The following is a 19,376-nucleotide window of genomic DNA, read 5'->3' on the forward strand; positions in this document are numbered from 1 at the left end:
CACAGAAAAAAAGTGTTAGATACTTTTTTCCCTTTGCAGTCTTAGAACTTCAAAAACAGCCAAAAGGAAGTTTTATAAAATACGTAAAAATATGTGCTGAGAGCTGAGGTTTTATATGCCAAGAGTCAGACTGCAGTGAATTTTTACTGCAGTTAATATTAACTCTTAGGAAAAGAAAAGCTTGCTGGAGTGCATGCTCAGTCTGTCACAGGAGAGTACCGCAACACATTCATACACATTACTTTTACATGCACATGCATGAAGCAACTCTTGGTTACTCAAGAGTCTCTACTACCCTCTGCTTCTTTTCCTTCTTGGGAAAGGCCTTCGGCTATTTCACAGCCCATTAGCACCTCTTCCAGAAGGCAGGTGGTGACAGGGGGAAAAGGTGGAACTAAAATCAGCAAAGTTTACTGCTCGTCAGCAACTCTCGTAAAGATGAGGGACAAAGGGTTTGAAGCCACCATCAGCATCATCATCATCATCAGTAAGTATTCATGTACATGGTGTCAGAAGGGGATGCACATATCACTGCTAAATTTCTATAATACTTCTTTACAGTTGAGATTCATGTCAGTTATACAAAAAGATTCGAGATGTCTGGGTCATGACTACAAAGAAACCCACCTGTTTTTGCACTCCACTGAGTGGCCGGACCTTGATGATGAGTGAAGCAGTCCGACCCTTGTACTGAATTGTTCTAATAAATGTACCGGCATGATCCACACTGAAGGGCTCTGACCAGCGCCAGTTGCCCCAGCCTTCAATACAGATGTGTAACATCTGGAAAGAAAAACAATCATCGTCATAATGCCAAACATGCCAACAAAAATCTAGTCCTAAAATGAAAGTCTCATAGTTGGAAACCCTCTTTATTTGTAATCTCTAGCATGTGTTTTCTTTCTAACCTGCACTATTCATCTGCTTCCAGCTTATTTCACCAAGCTAAGAATAGCAAATATGCCACAGAGTTAATGTTGTTTTCCAGATCACATTTTTAAATAATGGTTCTATCAAATGGCAAGAGGTCCGTTGAACATTTGAGGAGGAAAAAGGCCATTTCATTCATTTGGAGGACAAGAGGTTGAATGTGAGATCAAAAGACACTGGTATTGGCTGGCAGCAAATTCAGCTAAGGCTGGCTCGTAGCACTATTTCTGACCCTAAATTACCAGTCTTTTTTTTTTTTTCATTTGATAAAACATAAAATAGAAGATGTAGTCCACTTAATAGTTAATATACCTTTTATGACATTACAGTATTAAATCAGAAATACCTTCAGCATTTTGATATGAGATAAATGTCCTTGGCCTTTTTATTTTTTGCATTCTAATTATATAATTTACCAACAATCTCTGGGTGCATAGTTTCACTTACTTGTACAGTATTGAGACTATTGGAATTTCTTTTGCAGGTTATTCAAATATTTACCATTTTGGCTATTAATGACTAAGTTAACCTACAAAAATCAGTTTAACTACAAGTATATTAGACATGTAACAATTATAGCTTATAAAAATAATTATAAAAACATATAAGCAGTGTTTGATATGCTTAGTAAGTATAAGGAAACTGATATTTTAAGAGTTTATATGATACTAAATGCAACATTTTTCATTCCATTATTTAGCAGTCAACTTAAGGTGAAACTCATGAGACACTCCCAACTACAGACTGAGTGAAACCAAAGCATCCAAAGAGTTATAGATCACAAAGGTACACAAAGTATTATCATCAAAATGAAAATCTTGAGGGAAGTAGATTGTTTTCTTTTAATTTCAGCCTTATGAAGTGCCCTGAAAACATGCTTTAGTTTGAAATTTTCCCAAGGTCACTAGTTCTTATAAGATGTATTTGATGGATGACTACAGAAGCATTTTTGTTGTTGTTTTTTTTTTTTTGTAAGGACCTATATCAGTCATTTCTAAATTTCCCCAATGTCCTCCTGGTTTTACTATGGACTTTCTTCAGTTCTTCATCCACACCATGGCTGATGAGACCAAGAAATAAGAAGGCCACTGATGGGATGACTTCTAAAAAGCAGACTAATGGCTAAGACACAAAATGCAAAAATCCAAGGCAGCAAGTACCCTTAGGAAAAACATGGTCTCACCTAAATATTCTCTACTATATAAAAGTACCCAGAGTATCTTTGATATGTAAATATTAGTTACAAGAGAGAGAGGGGGAGGGAGGAAGGAAACAGAGAGAGAGAGAGAGAGAGAGAGAGAGAGAGAGAGAGAGAGAATAGCAGTGTTTGGAACATTTCTGCTTTTTTTTTTTAAACAGCAACCAGGAATAAAGTTCAGGGCCACACAAAGCTTAAAGGAAACAAGAAAGTTGTTTCCTTTGAAAAGATTGGTAGCTGAAAATGACAAGAAACGAACAAACAAAAAATCGAACGTTACTTGAGGTCAGATGCAGCTAGATTTCCTGAACATGCCATAGATTCATAGAGTAATATATACATGTGATTTTAATTGAGGATGTACATATTTGCATAAGAACTCAGTTTAATTAAAGCTGATCCCTCCTGCACACAATTTTCATAGATTCTATACTACCAAGGAATAGGTTTTCCTTGGTAGTTATTTGTTTTCAAAATGTTGGCACAAATACTTTCTTTTAGTTATTAAAATTCAGATACATCACCTCCCCCTGATGCGGGGGGGCAGCCTTACCAGGCCACAGAGGAAGACAATGCAGACAGTCCTGATGAGACATGATAGGGTCTCATGGCTGATAGGGTCAGATGGAAGGGGAGGAGGACCTCCCTATCAGTAGAATGGGGGAGGGACATGGGAGGAGAAGAGGGAGAGAGGATGGGATTGGGAGAGGATGAGGGAGGGAGCTACAGCTGGGATACAAAGTGAATAAATTGTAATAAATAAAAAATTAAAAAATTCAGATACATTTAGTTCAGTTCACAAAGAAAAGTTAAGTGGGAAGTAAAGGTAGCACATCTCTCCACATGCACAGATTGAGTATTTGCAATGTTTTGGGCCCATTGTTAAGAAATAGCTATCACTGGCAATTGCATGTATATAACTTATGAGAAAAATCCATGAGAAGGAACTCAATGCCCAGGAGCATGTCAGTTCACCTATGTACAGTGGAGTCACAAGGCTTGGGAATCTTTGGCACTAGTTGGCCACAGATGACAGGGATCAGATGTACCACAGACTAGGGTGGGAGGCATTTTCTTGTATACAGTGGCTAAAGTTTCCTCTTAAGAATTAATATTCCTATCTGGATTTTAATTTCTAGATAGGAATAGAAAATCTGGCACAAAATACGAAATTTACCTTATATACGACCTAATGTCAATGAGATGTTTTCTGTCATCCACCTAGCTCATCTTTATTATGTGGGCCTCAAGGAAGGTAATACTGAGGCACTGTAGAAGAGTGCCTGAGGTAGAGGTATGTTATTCGAGCCACCAAGAGTAAACTATCCTCCAGGGAGAATACTGAAGAGCATATGAACCACATGGCAGCGGGGGATGAGCAGGGCACTATGGCAGGCCAGACAAGGGAGGGCCTGCTTCAGGCTTCCATGATTAAGACAGCTTCATAAACAGCTGAGGCTCAGTTTAGATAGAACTTCTATTCCAATTAATCCAGACATTTCATTCTTTTCTGGACTATTTAGCTAGTGTTTTTTCCATTGAGTGGAAAAGTCAACCAGGAGTCACTCCTGGAACTTTAACATGACAGCTTAAAGGCAAGGAAGGGATCGCAGCCACAACTGCTGGGGGATCCCAAAGGACTCTGCTTTCTTTATTCAGCAGACCCTGGGGCTGTGCTGCCAGCCAGACTAAATGTGTAATTTTACTACTGAACACTTCTCATGAAAGGATATACAGCTTTCAGCTCATTTTTTTTTCTATATGAAATAAAGCAGAATTAATGGTTGGGGTGTTAAGAGGTTGGCCATGAGGACCACCCACAGATATGTCTAAAGATAGAATTCCAGAATTGATATATTCAGGAAGAAAGAAAACTAAGATGAAATCTAGGAAAGCAGAGTGCCCTAAGAAAAGGGAAAGGATAAACACATGAATGTTGTAAATACATTTAAAATCCACACAACAAAGGTGCCAAGTATTTTTCTGTGAACTGATACATATTATTTGTTTAAAAACTCTTGTTTGCTCTTGTGTTTTTCAATTTACCCTACATTATGTATAATGTTCTAAAGATAAACTAAGAGTTCAAACAACTCCAAAGTTTTTCCTAATTCACTGTACTCATTATAGAAAATTTTAAAAATGGCAAAACATTAATATGTAATTCAAGTGAAATAGGCAACTGGATATATACTGATATGTATTAAACCTATAACTTTTGTATATATTAACATATTAAAACTTATATACCACATACTTAAAATTTTAAACTCATTAGTATAAGATTTTATTTTACAGAGAACATTTAATAAGTTTATTGAATAAATGAATCAAGATTAATGAAATTAAACAAAATTAGATTCTCACAAATTTTAGTAGAGACTTTTACAAATAAAACAAGAATTAAAATAAATCATAGTATTAAAAAATACTTTCCCCTTTTTGAATGTTCTTTCAAAATAGAAGCTATATCTTATATGGATAATGATGTTAAACTACAAGTCACTGTACTCTCTAAGAGCCAAAATTCAGACACTGAGATGCTGACAGCAAAACATCTAACAGGATAGGATCTGGAGGAGGAAAAAACTATGATCAAAAGGTAAAGTAAACAAAAAGGTGAGCATCATGAATGGAAATTACGATATTCTTACAAAGTCTGACTTATACAAAATATCTGGAAAGCAAAGTTCATCTATCCATTTGTAATGTCTGGTTTAAGTGGAACATGCTGGGACATTATTACAACAATGAGAGGAAATATGTCATGCACTGTGACTTTTTAAGGAAACTCAACTTAAGGATGCTCAAGTTGGCTGAAATCATGGGAAAAGCCATGCAGAAATAATTCTATACAATGGCTTGATATCATCATGACTAAACACTGAAAATTTCTGGACCGTATGCAGCCTTTAACATTTGTAGAATGCAGTTTTTCATAAAAAGAATGATTAGGTAGAAATAAAGTTGAATTGGTTTTTAGTTCAGAACCTGCACTCTTTCATGCAGTTTATTTTGGTAGAACAAGAAAGAGGGAGAGGGCTAACTTATGAAAGCCTTTCTAAAGCAGCTTTTTAAGAGTGACCACTGCCGTAGCACATGGGCTGCTGCATACTTCATTTTTCACAGTGTGAAGTGCTTGTAAATTTTCCCTTATAACTGCCTGAATCTATCAAAGGTTACAAATGCTGTAAAATTAGTATGAAACAACTTTAAAAAGAGGGAAACCTGACATCTCTCAAAGGTTGGTTGGGATGGAAAATTTAGCTATTCCTTGTATGAAAGTATTAGTTTCAGATGTTTACTGACTCACCAGCTCTATATAAGAATTTATCTTTAATGTCATATAAAAATATAGGCAAGGAATATTATATAAATGTGTCCAGCGATTTATCTAGATGCATTTTTATTACAGCAGTTTATAATGAAAATAAGCAGTACTAGAAAGTTGCTAAAAATAAAATATAGTAAAGTTGCTAACGCCGACTGTCCAGTAGATGCTTACTATATTATATACATATATAATACTGCCTATCTGCTGTCCTATTTGTTCCTTAAAATAAGTTTATAAGTCAGGTAACCCCCCACTCTCAACTTTGACAGAAACTGTCCTGCGAAACAATACAAATATAGAATCCAACAGTCCAAGTGATTTCTTCAGGGCCATAGTTCTGGAAGAGAAAAGATCTTTCCATGTGCTAATTCAGAGCCTCTATTATTTTTTAATTTAAATAATTTATTTTGTGTTTTATATGTATGTACATCACATGCATAGAGGTGCTACAGAGGCCAGAAAAGGTGTCAGATCCCCAGGAACTGGAGCTATATAAGTACGTGTGAGCACCTGATGTGGGCACTAGGAACTAAGCACAGGTCCTCTACAGGAACAGACTACCTAATCAAAAGGCATAGTTCATTTGGTAAAATGACCTTCCCTCTCTTTCTTTTTCTTTTTTTCATGAGGGAGAAAAAGATTAGACATATACTAGAGTATTAACAGTAATTACCTTTGGTTTGTGTGGGTTATATTTTAGGTTTTCTTTTATTCATATGTGTTTTATGTGCTTTCATGTACTTTACAATTATGGTGTACATTATTTGCAATCAGATCATAGGTCCTAGTAAGAGTCAAAGCTTTCCCACCTGCACTTTAAGATGGTCACATGATCTTTGGCTCATCTCTCAGCCTATGCAGTACCTCTTACAGAGTCTGGCTTGCTAAATTTGCTGTTTTACATATTTCTGTGTTACTCAGAGCAGTTTAATATGATTGTGTGAAGCTTTGTCAGGGTTACAGTTATTTTTTTTTCTAGAAATTAAGTAAATATTTTAAATACTTACCATAAGCTAATTAGCTATATTATACATGGGGGTACAGAGAATGAGACAATTGTCTAAAAATTTTATTAAACAGTAAGAAAAATGCTGTAGTGCTCCAAAGGTGTTTTCCTGGGAGAGGAAAAAGTCTGACCAGAGAACATGTTTTATTTAAACAAGTAACTTGAACAAAAACTGGCTGAAGTGCAATAAAAAATGGCAGTATTATTATTTTGAAAACTAGAAGCAAACAGCAGCCTTGCAGCCATGTGACAACTAGGGATACAGTGGTTCTTTCTGTATAAAATTCATGTCTACAATGCACACTGACTGCATTAGAAACAAATGACAAGTCATAAAAATACCAAGCAATGGCTTCAAACTAATATTTTTTGCCAACATAGTTTAGAAAATTAATTTTATGTTGTTAACTCTTTGGTTTCCTTTTTTTTTTCTTTCTGATTTGCTCACACTCCGAATAGAGCCACTGAAAGCCTGGAAAGGAAGTGTCATACTGGTGTAAAAACGATTGCTTTAAGTCTCTTCAGACAGAAAAGGGATCTTGGAACTACAGCTGCCACTGTTACTGCCATCTCATTGGCGGCTGTTGGAGCTACCACTGTGGCATTAGCCATGAGTCATAATGTGTAGACTGCTCAGACCCTGAATAATCTTTTAGCCAATGTAGCTCATGCCTTAGATGTACAAAAAGGAATTAATGCTCAACTAAAAGGAGGCTTGATGGTGTTCAATCAGAGGATTGACCTCTTGCAGGAGCAAATTGATACCCTATGGCAAATGGCTCAACCGGGCTGTCAATGAAAGTATGCTGGACTTTGTGTCACTAGCATACAACATGAGAATTTTTCCTGTGCTGCAAATCTGTCTAAACAATTGTCTAGCTATATTTTAGGTAATTGGACTGGAGAATTCGATACTACGATGGAGCAGCTGAGAGTGGCCACTGTCACGGTAAATTCTACCAGAGTGGACGCAGGACTAGCCACAGGATTATCACCATGGATTGCTGCAGCCATGAATCATCTGAAGGAATGGGCGGGCATGGGAGCGTTAGCAGGCCTTCTGGTGTTGGTCTCCTTGGTTTGCCTGTGGTGTATATGCAAGATTAGAGTCTCACAACAGTGTAATGCAGCCATGATCATTCAGGCCTTTACAGCCATTGAAGCAGGACAGTCTCCCCAAGCATGGTTGGCTACCATAAAAAGCTAAAATGTTATGCTCAGGATGCGAGGCTAAGCACTGCACTCAGGGTCAGCCGCTTTGGACCCAGAGAAGAGCAAGTCTGATTGCATGCGGATTGATGCCCCAGGTCCTGCCTCTGAGAAAAAGGTATGGGACGGGTCTGATGCTCTTTGGGTGGATGACACCTAAATGAACATCGGTACAAAGTCCCAATTTATTTATAATATCAGAGATCAGACCTCTACTCTTGCCTGATGCATCTAAAACAAAAAAGGGGGAACTGTAGAGAGCTGCGTAATGCCGCGCCTTAAAGATGGAGCTGGTTTCCGCCTTCCACCTTCCCGATGGTGAGTGCTCTCTGTCACGAACAACTCCACATTTGGCTAAGGCTGAGGATCTGGCTTGCTTCCATGTATGTGGACCTATCTGCATTGCCCACGTGGCACGCTGGGGTTGGCTACCCAGAGGTTATTTAAGCTGTGGGCTGGCTTTCCCCAGGGTCCGATGATTGTTCAAGGTTCCTGAATAAACTGCATTGAAAAAAAAAAAAAAAAAAGAAGGCAAATCCTACTTTTGGCAGTTAGAGGGTATGTGGAGATGTGGAGAGCTGAGGGTTAGCAAGAAGACTAGTAAAGAAAGGGAGTCAGAGCACTGAAATCTTTCCCAGTCAAAGTCATTTCCCAATAAATACAAGAGACGGAAGCCCGGAAGACAGAATAGCTGAAACAATGAACGTGTTTGCCTGAGGGATCTATGTTACCCACATATCCTGGACAGTCCTCAGGAGTTCAGTCAGGACCTGATACCCTTTCATTCTAAGTTTATAATGATCATTTGAATTTCCACAAGTAAGTTATGATGTCCAACACCATACTTTTCTACCAAGCATTCTGGAGTAATCAATATTTTAACATATTTCTATGTGAAATCTGTTCATAGACTTTCATTGTACAGGCATGAGTCTGCTCAGTTGTTGGCGGCTTACAATATCTGGGAAATGCTATGGGAGTATTGTGAACAGCAGCAGCACTTCCCATTTAGACACTGCTTTTTAAACGATAGGCTATCTCATGGGTACTCTTTGTTACAAAGATAATAAATTCTAAATACTTGAGATTAGAGGAGACAAAATCAGGGACTGTTATTTTTTTTTAAACAAAAAGGTTGTTCATCATTAATGGCATTTCAAATATTTCAATCATGAAATTGGATACAAATATATACAATTTAAGAAAGTATGCAATGATTATGTAGGTTTTTTTTTTTTTTTTGTGAAAGAGAGGGGTGTGGATTTTCCCTGTAGTTAGGTTATATGTGACTAAAATAACATGAGCTGTGGTGTTAATAGTTAGCTGTTCTAAGGTCAGAATTTTGTGAGTCTTCTTACTTTTAATTCTACCACATAGGGTCTAAAGCAAAAATGCAATATGCCTGTATATGTGTACACAGATGAGGATGATTCATATTTTCTTTTTAATTAATAAGTAAAAAAAACGAAAATGTCTTAATCTTCAATGGAATTACACTTAAAAAACTCTGGTGTTTTTGAGACATGCACAGATACACTGTTTGGACAGTATAATAGTTGAAGGTTACCATGAACTTGGTCTATATAATTCTTTAGAGGAAGAGTTTAGAATATGTTAGCTAGAAATGATAAAGGATAATTTGGGAGAGCCAAGAAACAGAAGCCAAGAAGATAAACTGAAGAGGCCATCTGATAGTCATTCAGATTTGGATATATACTCTTGAGTTTGTGAGTCAAAAATGTCAGCTTTTGTTTGTTAGTTTAAATATTCATTGTCACTAAATACAAGTATAAATGACGGAGAAACCTACCCAAAGTTAGAATCAAAACTCTCTTTTAAAATTGCTCTAAAATGGAATAGTCACTATTCAGCAAAATTTAGTTTAATTTAGGAGAAGTGCCAACACATGCCCCAAGAAAAGATTGAAGTCGGGCATAGTGGTGCATGCCTATAATCCTAGCACTCTGGTAGGCAGAGGCAGATGGGTCTCTGTGAGTTCGAGGCCAGGCTGATCTACAAAGTGAGTTCAGGACAGCCAAGGCTACATAGAGAAACCCTCTGTGAAAAACGAAAACAAAAACAAAACAAACAAAAAAAAAAGAGAAAAGATTGAGAGGTATTACGAGATTTTCAATTTATTTTTAGTCATTATGATGACTTGGACAATTAAAATATCTATCTCTAATTTTTAATAAGAGGAAAGATAAGTCAACAGATGGACAGAAAAGAAATAAAAAAGTAATTATTTTCATTGAACTTGGTTGTGTTGCTATACTAAGAAAACCTTTTCAGAAAGGTTAAAGTATCCACGGCAACTGCAGACTCTCAGAGCTGCTCCAGACTGTGTAGTTGGTTTTCTTCCCCAGTGAGGGAATGTGCTTTTTAAGACATTAAAATAGGCCTAACTTATTTTGCCCCTAAATGTGAGTCAGGCAAGTCAAACATGAACTAATGCCTGAATGGAAGCCCCTGACTCCACAAGAATGGGTTAGCTCACATTTATCTTAAAATCTGCTCTCAGCATTCTTAAAATTCACTAACTTGGCAAGTCAAGAATTATCAGAGAAATAAAATAAGTTCAAGACTCTGAGGTCATTCAACATTCCTTGTATCTGACACTCACTGGGTTTGGTCATATCTTGGGCATTATTCTGACCTTTAAATAATAAGTTCTTCAATATCCTGGAAATAATTAAAAGCACAAAAATAAGCAGTCACCACAGTGCAACATTATGGCACTGTCTTTCTATTAATGTGTTTGTCACACAGATTCATGGAAATGGGTTATCATTAAAGACAATCACATTATGTATTCTGAGTCTTTATAACATTCCTAATCAGTATTTCCTATAGTAAAAATGGCAATATAACATGCTCCAATAGCCCAGCTGCATATCCTTTCTCCAAGCACATTCATTAAAATACACATTTAAAATTAACTCTGTGAAGAACCTTTATGTTTAGACACTGAGAACTCACATTTGCAGGATACTGGTTTGTGGAAAGGCATTGAATGCCTTGTAAAAGCTTAGTAAATCTCTAGTATGTATTCTTCAAAGCTACATTTCAATTTCTAGAATTTACTGCCAGGGGAGAGGCAGAGAGACCATAAGCAGTCCCAGCAGCCATTCGTCTCTGAGCCTCACAGCTAAAGTAGTTCCCAGTCAACCTTCGCAGTCAAGCATGTAGAAAACTCCAGAAATGGGCCCTGGGCTTGCAAAAGACTGGAAAGGCCAAAGTGCAGGTGATTCTTACCAAGAAACACACACAGAGAAAAAAGTTCAGTCTCAAACTCCTGTGTTTAATTTAAGGAAGAGAGGAAACCCCACCTTTGCTAGATACTTAGTGTTGGAACCCACTCTGGCTTTATTTTAGTACTTCGGGTGACTTTAGAAGGTACTGGAAGGTCGCTCCTCAGAGAAATGTGACTTACTGATGAAAGTGAGATGCGGAGAAACAAAGAAAGCAAAGAAGCTGAGGCCATAGTCCCCTTAGCCCTTCTGAATGTCCTGTAAGATGGAGTAAGAAGCGATTGACGGCGACTGGACACCGGCTCTTGGTACTCAGATAAAATCAATGTTTACAAGAATATTCTGGATTAAAACCCTTGCCAAATGGCCCCAAGAAGTGTTTGCCTCACTGCTGGTTTTAGCTATCTTGATGTCAGCAACAATAAAAAGAACCTTGTTACTGTCACTTCAGAGCAAGGCATAAAATTCTCCCTTCCCAAGTACTAGTTGCAGACAGCTCTTCCCTAAACAGCAGTAAGGGTGAGACTGTAGATTTCTGGGAAATGATTTCTATGACTAGAGAAAAAGACAGCCTGTGGTAATTTTAATTTGTAGTCTACTTAAATACATAATATTTAGTAATTGTGCTATGCGGTTTTAGTTTATGATAAATTATAAGAATTTTTACAGAATAAACATAGATTAAATAAGAGTGTGAGGAGTTGGGCATGCATTTGGGCCTGGAGGTTGACGCCACTTGAAGCACATGCCTGGTCTTCTTATGCAGCACTTGCTTTGTGACCAGAACTGCAGGAATGGGAAGGAGCAGGAGGACAGAATTTGCTAGTTCTGAGAGTTCCCAGCTTTATCAATTGGAAAGTGACACTAAATGAAGAAATGGCTTCTAGACCAAAATCAAATGTATGACATAGCCAGGAAAAGTGGTCTAGAGATACAGAGAGTGTGCCTGTGATATTCTTTGTTAGGGCCTCAGGCATATTGACTGGTGTCTCAGAGAACAATTCAAATAAAAGGAACTCTGAGATGCTTAGGTGCAATGTCCTTGAGCAATATCAGTAGAATATAGAATTTCAGAAGAGCTTAACTTGAAGAGATTTGAGGGTTTGATTTTCCTAATACAATGATCCTAAATAAAATAAACAAGAGACCCAGAAAGTTGTTAGAGGATTGTATTGTCAGAAATATTGCCACCTTAGACTCAAAGACAAAGGGAGTACAAAATAAAAGGTCTCTTTGAAAATTCTGCAAGCCGAAAGCAAGCTAAAAGAACGACAAGGCACAGAGACGGCTTTTGTAGAAGACGATGAACAGTGTAAAGCTAGAGTCTGAAGCTATGAGCCATGGGGGATTCCTTCCTAGCACAACAGTATAGACTAAGAGTCAAGAAAGTCCAGCATTTGGCTGCCGGGGTTTCAGAATTTCTCTAGACCAGCAAGCCCCTAACTTCTACCTTGCTTGTGCTGAAATCTGGGAGGGGTGCCTAAGATTAAGGTAAGATTGTTAGCTAAAAGGAGGCCAGAATTTACTAGTTCTGAAAGCACACAGCTTTATCAAGTGGAAAATTGTAGTGAACAAAGAAATGGCTTCCAGACTAAACTCAAAAGTAGGACATGGCCAGGAAAAGCGGTCTAGAGATACAGAGAGTGTGCCTGTGACATTCTTTGTTATCTGCATGTCTCCTGTCATCAACAGGCCCATCTACAGGGGATCTCCTTAGCTTACCCTTATAACATACAGTCCTGTAAGTAGCACTGGGTACCAAAGCTTTTATTCTCTTAGCCCTCACTTTGGAATTTGTTAGCTAGCCCACTGCTGCCTAAACACTAATGATAGACCAATGCTGAATCTCTAGCGCAGTGGTTCTCAACCTTTCTAATGCTGCGACCTTTTAATACTGTTCCTCACGTTATGGTGAACTCCAACCATAAAATAATTTTTGTTGCTACTTCATAACTGTAAGGCAAATATTTCTTTGAGATAGAGGTTTGCCAGAAAGGTTAGAGACTGTTGCTCCTGAATGTGCCTGTTCTATAGGTTCACCTGTGCTGCCTAGCTTGTCAACTTGACAGAAGCTAGACTCCTCCTGTGAGGAGGAAACCTCAATTGAGAAAATGCCTCTATAAGATTGGACTACGGTTTGCAAGTATTTTATTAAGTATTTTTGCATCAATGTTCATAAGGGAGATTGGCCGGAAATTCTCTTTCTTTGTTGAGTCTTTGTGAGGTTTAGGTACCAAGGTGACTGTGGCTTCATAGAATGAATTTGGTAATATTCCTTCTGTTTCTATTTTGTGGAATAGTTTGAAGAGAATTGGTGTTAGCTCTTCTTTGAAGGTCTGGTAGAATTCTGCGCTGAAGCCATCTGGTCCTGGGCTTTTTTTGGATGGGAGACTTTTGATGACCGCTTCTATTTCTATTGTGTTTGGAGTTCTTCTGAGCTAGTGGGTCTGTAAATTTCAATTTTTATAATATTTGGGTTTTTTTCCAGGATCAATGCTTTGTTTCCTTTTAATGTCTCTTCACATTTAGGAATTACAATTACTTTTTGCTGCACATTTTGAAAATTTCTCAAAAGTTTCTGAGATTCTTATCACTTTGTTTGAATCTTTTTTTTTTTTTTCTTCTTCAGAGTGGATGCTTTTCAATCAATATCTTCCAGCTGACTGATGTTTTCCTTCTGTCACATTTTGGTACATTTCTATTGATAAGTGACAAATTATACAACATGTAGAAGTCTAAAACAGTGCCCATTTACTTCCATGTCTGTAGGCCAAGAGACAGTGGACAGGCCATGTCTTCAGAGTATCACAAGATTATAGATAAGGTGTCAGCTGGCCCCTCCTTATTTGGAGAACCAACTTCTAAGCCTGCTCCAGTTGTGGCCTTACGTTGAAGGCTCTGGCTGGCTCTCACAGAGAGCTTACTGCCCCACTCAAAAGCATCACAGTGCAGCAGTTTGCTTCCACGAGGTTGGCAGACTCTTACATCTCTCTTCCCAGAGGTTCTGAACCTCTTAAGGCTTTTATCTGATGAAATTAGGCCCACCCAGGATTAATTAAAAACCAGCCACTTCAGAACCTTAATGTAATCTATAAAATCCTTCACTTTGACAGCTGCTTTAAAGTTTATGTCCGATAAAGCCAGCATCTGGATCCCTGTGGGTTGGACTGTCTTTTACTTCAAAATCGGTAGCTTTCTTTTCTGTCTGAACTCTCCGAGGTGACTTTCTGATCTATTACAGTTATATCATGTAACACTGTCCATGCTATGTTACATAGAGGCTGTGGATTCTGAAGCATGCTGATTTGGGAGTAAATTAAGAGTCATACAGAAGCCTCTTACACCTGAGTGGGGGACAGTTCAATTCAAGTCTGAGATGAGAGGTGCTTGCAGTGTTCCAGTGCACTGCGTTGCGCAGGAGAACAGGTCAATTTATACATATTATGGTCCAATTTTATGGCTTTCCTCTTTTCTAGGGACATCTCTCCATTCTTTAGCAGTGCCTGTGTCTTGAGCCAGAAAGATGACAGGCCACTCTGAACTGCCATGACTACATTTGTTCAGGGAAAAGCCACTTAAACTCTGCAGATTAGTAGCTTAGCTTTGACTCCTTCTCAAACTTGCCCATTGTTTAGAACCCAGAACCCACAGGCAGTTCTTAGTGCTTTTCAGAATTTATAGCTGTTTCCCAGGGGGCAATCAGTTTCTTCTGCATTTATGCCAATATACCTCCCAGCTCTGCCGTTGCTCAGATACCAACATCTTTCCCAGTCTTATGATATGCAGCAGTGTACAAACTACTTTCTCTGTGTGTTCTTAACTTAATCTTGTCTGTCTTCTCAACACTACCAGAAACATCTCTACCGAATGTATACAGCTGTAGCATTCTCTATTTATATAACCCTATAGCTGCCCAAGGCTGCCTGCCACACACAGGAGTGTCTCCTCAGGACAAACCGGCAGGCTATGTAGAACAGAACTCCTCCAAATATTGTTAAGGTGGGATTGGCTCATAACTGATTATGAAAACCTCTCCCTGAATAGCCAGGGATTTCTAGCAGGTTGTTAAACATTGACAGCTTGAAGTTATTGATGGCAGGAGTCCTTACGCCACAGAATTTGGCTTACTGTCTTAGGGTTTCTATTGCTGCAATACAACACCATGACCAAAAAGCAACTTAGGGAAGAAAGGGTTACTTCAGCTAACCCTTCCACCAAAGGAGGTCAGGATAGGAACATAAACAGGACAGGAACCTGGAGCCATGCAGAGGCCACAGGAGAGGTGCTACTTATTGGCTTGCTCTTCATGGCTTGCTTAGCTTGCTTTCTTATAGAACCCAGGACCACCAGCCCAGGGATGGCACCACCCACAATGGGCTGAGCCCTCCACCACTGATCACTAATTGAGAAAATACCTTACAGCTGGATCTCATGGAGGCATTTCCTCAGCTGAAGCTCCCTCCTCTCTGATGACTACAGCTTGTGTTGAGAGAAAACTAGCCAGTACACCAACCTATTTAAGAACCTGTCTTTTTAGCATGACCTGCCATGTTATCCCTGAATTATAATGAAAAAAATATTGAAATCCTTGACCATGACATGCTGTTTATGTGTGTCTCTCCCAGGCTTTGTGTGGTGTGCTCTCTCTACTACAGTCCACTGGCAGCCTTCATTCATCCTGTGTTGGGTAAGCAGATTATCTCACCTCTGTGCTTTTACAGCCTGAAGACAGCATAGCAGAGCTCTCACAACCTTCACCCTTGTTTCCCTTTGGCAGCTCCACACATGGACTCTACACTGGCCTAGTTAAGTTAGTAAAGTTCCCCTACCCTGTTGTCTCATGCCTTTGTAGCTCTCAAACATCTTAGTCCATGTGTGAGAGAGACTGTCACCTCTCCTCTCACTTGACTGGCTCGGTAACTCTTTCTAATACAGTTCTCTCCTCTGCTAGAAAGCCCTGCCAGGGTCTCATCCTTACTTCAGATTTGGAAACATTTCTTTTATGTTCAAATTAAGATTTTTGTCTACATTTAAATGCAAGGGACTTAACTTCCTGATTCCAAGGTGTTTCTTCCTAAACTGGAGGTTTTAATTAGTCAGCCAGCATTCTTCCCTGTCCTGAACTACTGCAGGGATATCCTGATAGGTACTGATTGTGTCTACAAAATTTGTCTAAGTTGAGAATACATTCCTTAGGAGAATGTGCATATTTAATACATAAAATAGATCAAAGGAGACTAACCACTATCAATTAAGATATGAACAGGAAGAACGGAGACTAATTAAGGTGGAGAGAAATAATGACAGAAGGACCTGTGAGAACACTAATATGCCTTGATATTTAACACTGTACTATCATATCTCTTTCAATAATTTTTGTGCATTTGTTCTTATATTGCGAGGATGATGTTCTATATCTAGAATTTAAATTCTTTTCTTCGTTATAAGACATGTCAATTATTTATATTTTCTAATAAAAACTTTAAAAAGCCCATAATCTATTGATCATCTTATAGACTAGTTAGGTTTTACTTTACTCAAAAGTAAGCATTTTGGCATCTTTCATTTTTCAATGTTTTTAAACTTGTGATGAATAATTTTTATGTAAATCTTTGCTTTAGTTTACATCCTTTTCCAATGTGAGATTACTAAGAAATTTATGGAGTCAATTTTAATGGAGTCAGACTTATGGAGGCTTATTTTAATGCTTTGAAGCTTCTTACTCAAGTAATCCTAAAAGGGAAGTTCCAATTCCATTAGCAACTTTAATGTATAAGAGGGACACACACACACACACACACACACACACACACACACACACTTACACACAGACACACAAAAGTGGGAGGAGGGTGTGTGTGTGTGTGTGTGTGTGTGTGTGTGTGTGAGTGTGTGTGAGTGATCTCGGAGGAGTTGAAGGAGGTATGTGGTGAAAAAAAATTCATTGTCTATATGAATGACATTCTTGAAGAATTCATTAAAAATATTGTTCATTTATTCCTTTTAAACAAAATTCACAACACCTAGCACCATAAAAAACAAAAATAGGTCTGACACATGTATGCACATACAAAGAAGAGCTGGAAAAATTATCAGTGTTAGGCAGAATCTTTTCTAGTTTTTAGACTGTGGCTGAGGCAGCAGGACTCTGCTCTTTTCTGGATCCATGTGAACAAATGAGTGCATGGCTAGGAAAGTGTCCACCGAACAGGACTTATAGGTCACAAAACAGACAATGGGCTGGAATTATAAGACAGTCTTGTTTTCTTTTTTTTTTTTTTTAAATTGTTAATTCTAACTTTTATTCTTATACAATTTGCAGAATAGAGTTGAAATGATTGCTATGACAGTCTTGTTTTCAAAACACACTGTAATCAGATTTCACCTTAAAATATTTCTACATCTCAAAAGGGAATTAACAAAATACTTTGCTGTTATTTGACAAGCATATTTAGTGTATGACTTACACTGTTACTTATCATTTCTCAAGTTTTTGAGTTGTTTGTTTGTTTTTGTGCGTGTGTGTGTGTGTGTGTGTGTGTGCCAAGTGATGAGAATACCACAAAGGTCAAAGTGAGGAGAACTGTGAGTTAAACCTTTAGCCTATTGGAATCTATTAGCCACAGGATTGGTTTATGGGCTTATGGGCAAATTGGGCATTTTTGGGTAGCTTGTGAACTTTTACATTTTTAAAATTGACTTTAAAAACACTTCATTAAAAAATTAAAAATTAGATTCATTCATTTTTATTTTATGTGTGAATGTTTTACCCACAAGCATTCCTGTGTGTCACATGTATGCCTAGTGCTGAAGATCAAAAGAGAGAACTAAACTTAGGTTTTCTGTTAAGAGCAACAAATGCTCTAATTACTGAGCTATCACTCCAGCCTGAGACTTATTTTTGTTATTTGTTTGTTGTTGCTGGATTTTGAGACAGGGTTTCTCTGTGTAGCCCTGGCTGTGCTGGAATGAAGAGATCCACGTGCCTTGCCTCATGAGTGCTGGGATTAAAGGCGTGTGATACCAACTGGTGAGCATTTACATTTCTAATGTTGAAAAATACAAAAAGATGAAAAAGCATTTTTCCATGTGTGGAAACAGAATGAAATTAAAACTTTATAAATATTCACTGGAAGACAGCCCTTCTCATTCATTTATGAACTCTACATTGCTCTTGCATGATGATAAGCTGCAACACAGTTTAAAGACTAATATATTAACTATCTGATCCTTTACACAACATTAGCCAACCTCCACCTTTAATGAAAGGTTTATATTTTTGGCACTGTCTATTTATTGAATATTTGTAAGATGCTCTGCTAGTCATCAAAATTAATTCTTATCAAGCTACATTTTACAATTTAAAAGGTGTGCCACTTCCACAAAATTATAAACTACTTTTATATTCATTGTAGAGAAATATTTTGTTATTTTATATACACTCTCTAGAGCCCCTCCTCTTTTACCTTGCTTGGTTTTGTTACTAAAATTAAGTGAGTGTGGGGATGAAGCAACGGCTCCAGGGTTAGGAACCCTGGATGCTCTTGCAGAAAACCTAGGTTTGTTTCCCAGCACCCACACAATGGCTTGGAACAGTCCTTAACACTAGTTATAGTATATCCTACACCCTCTTTTGACTTCTGCGGGCACTAGGCACTCACAATGGTGCATATACACACACGCATGTAATACACTTGTAAATAAATCTTTATAATAAAACAAAACTAATTTACTAATAGTTGTAATTAAAAAATAGTTGTAATTCTATACCTCTATAGTGTATTCATAATTCACGAATTGTGCCTTTTGAAGGTAATGGAAGTACAACCTCTTACACACAGAGTAGGGTCTCCCTTTCTCAAGGACAGATGAACCAGAAAGTGATTTTTGATAGCTTATGTGTGAGTCCTCCAGGTTATGGAAGTGGTGCTCTCCCCAGATTGGTTAACTCAAACCGGGCTTCCCTTATCTTGGAGCTGTACACCCTTGTCATATCCTGGGACAATGCTGCCTACTTACATTCCTGGATCTAGATTCAACTCTGTATATTATGAAATCCTTCTTTGAAGACTAACTCCTTGATGGTTATTGTGGCCCGCAATCTATCTGGAGAGGTGAACTCAAGATATTTACAAATCCTTTGTGGTGGCATCTATGATTCTGTGCAGCTGAACATGTTCAGTTATTCCCTAGGAAACAGTTCCTCTCTTCCTTTATTTGTTTAGGCAAGAACCTGTTGTGGAATGTCCAAAATTTTAAGTGATTCTGCCTCATAGCATGTGTTAGATACTATACAAAGAGTTTATGACTTCTCAATTTTCAGCTTCGGATTTCTGGAATTAGTTGTGTCCGTGTTTCTTCTTGTTCAACTGGGATTCAATGTTGTTAGCAACCTTCTGTGTGGTTCTAAGATACCCTGACCTTTTGAAACCTTTCCAGGTGTCAATG

General features: G+C 38.0%; 1 protein-coding gene across 4 annotated transcripts in view; it reads right to left on the reverse strand.

The window, feature by feature from the left end:
* The window catches only part of Vps13b (vacuolar protein sorting 13 homolog B), a 641,091-nt gene that overhangs the window by 52,966 nt on the left and 568,749 nt on the right, over window positions 1-19,376 (reverse strand). For all 4 annotated transcript variants that reach the window (XM_060392854.1, XM_060392863.1, XM_060392849.1 and 1 more), the window contains one exon: window positions 628-783. In XM_060392854.1, coding sequence (XP_060248837.1) covers window positions 628-783 — 156 coding nt within the window. The remainder of the gene's footprint in view (window positions 1-627; window positions 784-19,376) is intronic.

This window comes from Meriones unguiculatus, chromosome 1 (assembly GCF_030254825.1).
Source record: "Meriones unguiculatus strain TT.TT164.6M chromosome 1, Bangor_MerUng_6.1, whole genome shotgun sequence".
Lineage (NCBI taxonomy): Eukaryota > Metazoa > Chordata > Mammalia > Rodentia > Muridae > Meriones > Meriones unguiculatus.